The 7,983-nt window shown below is 39.1% G+C and overlaps 1 protein-coding gene across 2 annotated transcripts; it reads left to right on the top strand.

Moving 5' to 3' along the window:
* Window positions 1–1,476: 1,476 nt before the first annotated feature.
* LOC109963378 (transmembrane 6 superfamily member 1) lies at window positions 1,477–6,714 on the top strand. 2 transcript variants are annotated; one of them, XM_020605862.1, is made up of 10 exons: window positions 1,477–2,360; window positions 2,487–2,590; window positions 2,727–2,824; window positions 2,901–3,027; window positions 3,131–3,232; window positions 3,437–3,555; window positions 3,784–3,888; window positions 3,978–4,070; window positions 4,162–4,281; window positions 6,099–6,714. In XM_020605862.1, exons 1-10 carry the CDS (start codon window positions 2,269–2,271, stop codon window positions 6,288–6,290), a joined length of 1,152 nt encoding a protein of 383 aa, XP_020461518.1. In that variant the 5' UTR covers window positions 1,477–2,268; the 3' UTR covers window positions 6,291–6,714. The 2 variants fall into 2 exon arrangements, with proteins under 2 accessions (XP_020461518.1, XP_020461519.1); XM_020605863.1 differs by having other exon boundaries at window positions 1,479–2,360; window positions 2,901–3,004; window positions 3,150–3,232.
* The last annotated feature ends 1,269 nt before the right edge of the window (window positions 6,715–7,983 follow it).

The raw sequence follows: 7,983 nt of genomic DNA, 5'->3' as shown, positions 1-7,983 counted from the left end.
ACACCAAGCCGCTGCCACCGCTTCCAGGCCCCATAACGAACGACTACTTTTATTCTGCTTTACAGTTAAATATTAACGCCGCACAAACATACACCTGTTAGGCGATTTATTTACGTAGCTTCCATCACAACAGAGGCCATCATTCTCTGACGCTTAGATAACGCCACATTACCTGATAGCTTGCGCCCCTACAGGAATGACGCAGCCGCACACTTTGTCCCAAACAGGCTTTTTTTCAGTAAACTTTATTGCTACACTCAAGATGAACAAAAAACAAATGACGAGGGAAGGAGCAAAGCAATGTACACGAAAGTCTACAAACAAAGGGCAATGTTTGAATAAAGACGAAATAACTGATATTACAATCTAAGTAAGGACGTGAGATTAGAAACATCAAATGTTTTGACTGTCTTATAAGGTGGTGATAGTGGGACTACAAGCCCACCATGCCACATGCTCTTTTACCTAACCAAAATGTGTAGTTATTAATAAATCTACATTCATGAATGTACAATTTTACACAATAAGAAATAAATCGACGTTAAAACAACTGTAATTAAGTATAAATTTGCGTTACTTGAGTTACTTGCTTTTAATTTCTACTTCTATTAGACTACATTTTTGCAAGAAATATTGTAGGCTACTTTTTACTCCATTATCCTATAATTATTTGATAGCTTTAGTTACTCGAAACATTACAAACTGAGATTCCTATGCAACAGTTTCGATATATTCACCATACTGGAGAACACTATATCAAAAACATTAACCAGTATTCTATATAATGAACTATAAAATGAACTGCTAAATTAAATCCACTAGATGTCAGTGTATGCACTTTCAGTATACTATAAACCTTGATAGCATTTTATAGATGATAATAACGAAAAGAAAAATTATAACAGTCCCCACGAAATGAATCATTAAATTTCAGAGTAACGACTTGTTTTAAGATTAAGGTTAAGATTAGGGTAGGGATTACGGTTGGGCAATTTATGATTAAGGTTAGGATAAGGTTCCAGACAGCCCTGCCAACTAATTTAAATGGAAAGTAACTAAATCCCACTGGAAATGTCGCTAGGTGTTACTATATCACGCCACGCACTAATTTGCACATCAGTGGCGTCACTATATCCATGGCGCACACATGCTTTTTAATAATGGACTCTGCTTCGTCCAGCTGCTCACGTTATATAATATTAGAACATTTTAGAAAATAGTGTTTAACGGATTGCACCTGAGACCTATTCACAAAAACACATTCATAAGTAAAACTGACCACTTTTCTATGACTTTTTCCACACAAAAGATTTAAATGATATGGAAGCACACCGTATTCACAAAGGGGAAAAATCGGAGACCTTATCTCCAAAGTCTTAAGGTTATAACTTATTAATTCAATTTATCAAATTGATGCACACTGGTACCTTCATATGTTTTTTTAAACGTAAGGTAAGTTTAAAATGTCCTATGTGTGATGGTTGTATGGAAACACAATGATACATTGTGGCTGTAAAACAATAGATAAAGGAACCGCAGCAGCCTACTGTTAAAGATTAAATGTAATAACTTTATAATGTATTGCCTTGGCCACTTTAAGTGAACGAACAGTGACCTTTATCCTTGCCGCTAATATAGTGCCCCTTCTGTTCCGAAATTCATTGCCGCCGAGACCTAATAAGGTAAGAGTCTGACATCTGACCTTGCCCCATTCCGCGCTCCACAGCGAGGTATACCTTGAACGGAAGCCGAGAGGGGCGTCTCCTCGTCTGGCAAGACTGCAGTACTTCGCGGGCGGTCCTAACGACTCTCCTCCAGAGGAAGTACTCTCTCCATAAAGTCGCTAGATTTGTCCCTAGTCGCTTTTTTGAGTAATAGTCGCTAAACGGGTGTTAAAAGTCGATAAGTTGGCAGCGCTGGCTCCAGGAAAGAAATATAGGCCTAACCTAAGTGCATTTAAAGTCCCCACAACTGATGAAAACAAGGAGGTGTAGGTCAGTGTTTGTATGTTAGGCAGCGCAGGAGAGGGGGAGAGACAGAGAGAGAGAGAAAGGGAGAGGGAGAGAGAGCGAGAGACCAGAACAAGACCTAGTATGTGCGCAGAAGCTGAACTGCACATTTGTGCGTTGTTTAAATTACACACCGTGACTTTTACCCCGTTTCTTGAAATAGCTATGACTTGCAGACAAATCGCGAGAGTTTTTTCCGGGTGAATCATTTTACATTCTTAATTCTTGGACAAAACAAATCGTTCGAATCTGGTTCGCAATGAGCGCTTCTGCGGGGACGGGAGTGTTTTTACTCTCCCTGATGTCCATCCCCATGTGCTATTTGTTCAATTCCCTCATTTGCAACAACAGGTGAGTGAGAAACATCTTTAAATTTTGGGACGTTAAGTCAAATCATTGTCACCAGTGGAGCTTTAACTAGCATAATATGAAAAAAATCTGACTTTAAAAAATATAACCTTTTTACATTGTACTTAGTGCTGAAGCTTTCTTCTCCACTGGCTGCACAACAGTCCTCATATTGGCCATTTCAGTGCGTTTTATGTTCAAGAAGAAGGTTCCAGTGGATCCCGTTTTCTATGGTATATATTCTCAGATATGTTTCTTGTGCAGTCTTTGAATGAAGTCTTGTGGGGTTAAATATACATATTTTAAAAAGTGTTTGCTGCAGTTTGTGACCCAAGACTAAAAATTAAATGCATGCATCTGTGTGTTTAGTGTTTGCAGTGTATGCATTCCTCAGTGTGGTGAATCTGATCATTGGTCTGGAGCAGGACAACATTATTGATGGATTTGTGACATTTTACCTCAAAGAGGCAAGTGTATCCTGTTTCTGAATTGCCTGTATGTTTTTCCACACATTCGTATTGATAAATCTACCCTGTGTTTCAGGCAGCTCCACATATTAATACAGCACATGGGCACATGATCTCCTATTGGGATGGCTGTGTGCACTATCTCATGTATCTGCTCATGATTGCAGCCATTACTTGGGGGTATGTGCTGCACTGGTCACAAAGTTAGTTCCTCTTCCCGCTAATAAGTTTACACTCTATCTCTCTATCTATCTATCTATCTATCTAGTGATGTACAATGTTTTCATGTGGTTTTGATAATGGCAGTGTTGCATGGTTTGCACAGGGATAGTTACAGAGCCATTGGACTCTACTGGGTGGGATCTTTTCTCATGCGTACCATAGTCTACATTCTTGGGAATGCTGTGGGTAAGTACACAAAAAATAATGGGATGTTTTTAGATGGCTAATGTAGGGTAGACCCTGTGCATGTACTTCCCTCCCAGATTAATACAATGGTCCAAACTTGACTGTTTTTTGTAGATTAGGATTTACTATAAATACTGCTACATTTAATGTTTTGATCTCTGTCTTTCCTGCAGTCAGCTATTATCTTATTCTGTTTTTTCCCAGGGAAATATGGGACCCACATTGGCCCTCTCTTCCTCCTCCACATGCTGTATATTTCAGTGTCTGTCTGGACATGCTTCCGCATCTTCAGCCTGCCCTCCAAACAGGACCGTCAGCTGACAGTAAGACAGGTTTAAAACTGGCAGTTTTTCTTATAAATATTTTACTATAATTTAACATATATAGCTATTAATAGTTTTTGTATATGAGGAAATGCTAAGTGTGCAGAGCAGTTTTGAAACATTTTAGAATTAGAATATAACACTGTACAGAATTACAGGATATATATACAAAGAAAGTATTAACTACACTATCCCATTGTTGTCATTCTGTCGTTTTCTCTCTGTCAGTGCACCCAGGAGGATGAAAGAAAAAGTTTGCTCCACAGACCTCTTGACCTGCTGTTTGTTATCTACCTCATCCCAGCTTTTGCTTTTTGTATCTTCCGAGGTCTGGTAAGAGAGCCTGACATAATCGGCTACCTGAAGCACACACACAGCAGCAGACACTAGAGTGCCTCCATTTTGAGCTCTTTTTGTTTTAGATTGTTCTGGACTGTTCCAGCAAATGTTGTCAAGACTACACACAACAATATGAACCCTACCTTAAAGACCCGTCAGCCTATCCTAAAGTACAGGTAACTCAGGGACATTGAACATCCCAAAACCTCATCATATATTGTAATTACACCACTCTCTGAAGTAGTGGACTGTATATATTTTTGTCAGATGCTGGTGAACATGCTGTACTCTGGGCCATACTACATCATGACTCTCTATGGGTTGTTGGTCCCAGGATGTGAGTGGATGCCAGAGCTGACTCTTGTACACTCGGGAGCACTGGCACAGGTATGTTCCATTGGTTAACTCTGCTGATGGAGGTTTGTTTTAATTCTCTTCTTAAAACATTTTAATATGAAAACCTCTGAAAAACTTTAATATTTCCTTTGGTTCTTGCCATTTTGTTTTTATTTGCCTTTTTCCTCATTGTGTTTTATGATGTCATTGTTTTTGTTTGCATACAGTAAGGGTTTGCATTTGTTTGTTTTGAGAGTGATTTTATTTTTAAAAATGATAACAAAATAGTTTCTCATATACCTATTGGCTTCCCTGAAAGTGCATATATGTCTATTTTAATAGAATTATATTTAAGCTAGGAAGCCAAGCCTATAGGTGATGTCTTTAAACTTACCAGACATTACTTAGATACTGAGAAGTAAACACCAAGCCACTACTTTCTAACCTTCTGTACAGATTCAACAGTTGCCAAGGTCAGTTGTTCAGATGTTGGAGTAGTTTCCATTATTTACATTTTTCTTGTGAAGTGTTTTCACATGACATTGTTCCAGGTAGTGATAGACGGAGAGTGGGCATCTGGCCAACTCTAGGCTGTTCCCAAGTTCCTCCTCTGTATAGTGGTTGCAGGTTATTCTTCAGAGCAGCCAACCACCACTGGCACTGCATGAACAGATATGGTTGGAACCAGCTACATATATCTGTTTACATCTAAAGATGGAAACCCCCAAAAGTGAGGGGGGCAGCTATAGTGCACCAATCACATCTCTACAATACAAAGCAGCTATTGTGTTTGAGCTGCAGGCTGGCATGTCACTCACCAGTGTGATAAGGGCAGGAGCTGACTTCAGACCAAGGGGAATGGTGGTATTGATGGTATTCACTTAAATGTCAGCTGTTGGGCCAGGCTATAAATAGGAAACCTGATGCTCCACCAACTGTGGTTGCTATGAGACATGTCATGTGTCTCTTTTCAGTGACTTCCTATGAAAAGATAACTGGCAAGAGTCTATTAGATTGAGGATGAGTGGCAATGTCAGAATTTGTCCAGGCTTTATGGGTCATCAGTCTATTGAAGGAGTAATCCAAGCTTACTTTGTTGTTTTACATGTTTAATTTCATTTCTTCCTCTGTATGAACTGTTAAATGAAAACAGTGTGATGTTTTCAAGTGTTGGCAAAAAGAAATTTAATAGCATACTTTTTCAGCAAGCATGCAGGATTTTATATCTGATGGGGTTTTTTTTTCTTTCTGACAGTTTTGCACTAATGTTTAACACAAAAATACAAATTGACAAAAGTGAACAAACTACACAAATGAGATCAGAATGGGATACAGTTACATAATGAAGGAGAACGAGACTTCTGAGAAACTAGTAAATCTTTCACTCATGATTACTCAGAGAGAAAAATACAACAATCTACTCTGTATCTAACACACAACTGTAGGGAGGTTTGCTGCACAAGGCATCTTAATAATTGTAGGCAGTGAACAAGCAAAGTCCTTGCAAAGAGGAAGGATCACCCTAGAAAAAAAGCACAGCAACCGTTACACAAAACATTGCAGTGCTGTTTAAAGATATATCAGATATTGTTTTGCCTTCATATTGAAGTGGTTGTCACATAAAATTCCAGTAAGACTCTATTTGGTAATACAAAGAATTCAATCCAATAGAGGAGTTTCCTTTTTTCAAATATCAGGGAGCCATCACCATCATCATGTTGTTGTTACAAGATATTGCTAAAAATATGTGAAATCTTTATGAGCATGTGATAAAATAAGACAATGTTCCTGTTAGTGTGAATATACTAACTGCAAAGCTTTTAATCACTATCACTTTCCCATTTTACCCTCTCTGCTTCACTTCACAGGCCCAGTTCTCTCATATTGGTGCGTCTCTTCACACACGGACACCATTCTCCTATAGAGTACCTGCTGATAGCCAGCCTATCTTTTTGCTGCTCAATGTCCTGTACACTGTGGTGCCTCAGGCTCTGTGCTACCATTGCTGCACCAAGCCTGCATTCTTTCTCAGGCCAATGCCAGATAAGAAAAGTGAATGACAATGTCATTGAGTGAATGCCAGGGATGTCAAGGATTCCTAAATAAACAACTGAAACACTTGCAAAGTACTGCACTGTGTTTGAAGTTGCTATTTTTGGAAAGCGGTCTGCCACCTGTATAATGTTATTTAGGGCTAAGTTGCAATATGAGATATAATATGTGTCATCTAGCATTTTTAGCATGTTTTTTCTTTTAATTGAAAATGTGAACATAAAAAAAAAGTATGCCTTTGTGTTTAAAGCAACAGCAAGCAAATATTGGCACACAGTGTCACTGTACAGCTAATAGTGTGTTAGGACTTTTGAATTGGATTCAAATACTAATTGTTCTTATATTTTTGGTACTTTTTGGTTACAAAAACACAGAGGTTCCTGTGCAGTGCCTTTTACGCAGTGGTTTAACAAATAAAACATTATTCATATGTGTCTGTGTTTCGAAATATGCAGTGTTACTTGTACAATAGACGTCCCTGGTAGGCTAGTGGTTAAGGGTTCGAATCCAGGTTGCGTCAGGAAGGGAATCCGGCGTAAAATACGTGCCAAATGTCAACATGCGAGTCGTCAGTGTGACGATTCGCTGTAGCGACCCCTAAACGGGAAACTAAAACAGAGATAGAACATGTCCTTCCGTTCACACAAGCAGCGTCTCACAGGTCCCTGTGATCTGTAGTCTGTTCTGAAAGGTTAAAATTAATTGAATAACACACCTTGGTTAATACATTGATTAAAACACAGTTTAAAACATACTTAATAATTTTCATGACATAACTTTAATCACACAATTTTTGCTGTAAATGCAAACACCCACTGTTTGGAACAACACAGTAAATTTGTCAGTCACAGTTACAAGAGGCTGACTGGAGTGTTGTTTGTTGAGCCATAGATTACAGCTACTGCACAATCACATTAACTCTGCATGGCAAAGAGGTGCCTAATTTAAAAGGTTTTGCAGCATGAAAGTCAGTTTGTGTAGTTGTATGTGTGCATTTATCGGTCCGTACGCTCTTACCAGCGTGCGTCTACTATGCTTGTTGAGCCAGTGTAGCTCAGGCCGAGGATGGCCAGAGACGTTGCACGACACAGATACACGCTCACCCACTGATACAATCTGCTGCTCTGCTGACACAAACACCTCTGGAGCCTCTGAAATTAAACATCTTGGGTATAATGAAAGTCATCACCTACACAAAATTCAAAGAAAAATGTTCAGCAGCACTTTTACAAAGGTCACTCTAGTGCAGCAGCATAAAGTAACACGGAGGTGAACCAACCAAAGGCACGGAGCTTGACGGTAGCCTTGGACGTACAGTAAATGGGCAGCAAATAGGATCAGAGCAACTTGCAGGCTAACAACATATTGTAGCAAATGTATCTGGAGCAAAGGTTTAACAGCGCCTTCGAAACGGGATGTAAGCGGCAATGTAAACACACTCAGATACTGTAAAGCAGCGTGTTGGAAAAGTGCCACAGTATGTTATGAGAATCTGGTAAATCATTGTAAATTTACATTGATTTTGGTCTGTTTCCAAGCTTACCTGTCCCACCTGTATCACTTTTGGGATAAGAATGGTTTCACTTTGTAAAAATGTCCCATCAGGCTTGCCTTACACTTACAGAGCATTACAATCAACACAGTCAGATAACACTTAATTGAATGACTAGTGCTGCTAATTGGCTCATAAATGTGGTAATG

The sequence above is a fragment of the Monopterus albus genome, unplaced genomic scaffold, assembly GCF_001952655.1.
Source record: "Monopterus albus unplaced genomic scaffold, M_albus_1.0 scaffold72.1, whole genome shotgun sequence".
Classification (NCBI taxonomy): Eukaryota; Metazoa; Chordata; class Actinopteri; order Synbranchiformes; family Synbranchidae; genus Monopterus; species Monopterus albus.
Note: the sequence above shows the minus strand (reverse complement) of the source record. Positions and strands in the feature narration are given on the sequence as shown.

What these genes read in the sequence shown, in the direction of transcription:
- LOC109963378 (XM_020605862.1), top strand. Translation starts at nt 2,269, where the DNA reads ATGAGCGCTTCTGCGGGGACGGGAGTGTTTTTACTCTCCCTGATGTCC. An exon ending in AGTGGATCCCGTTTTCTATG is followed by an intron (nt 2,591 to 2,726) that starts GTATATATTCTC and finishes CTGTGTGTTTAG; the next exon opens with TGTTTGCAGTGTATGCATTC. An exon ending in CAGCCTATCCTAAAGTACAG is followed by an intron (nt 4,071 to 4,161) that starts GTAACTCAGGGA and finishes TATTTTTGTCAG; the next exon opens with ATGCTGGTGAACATGCTGTA.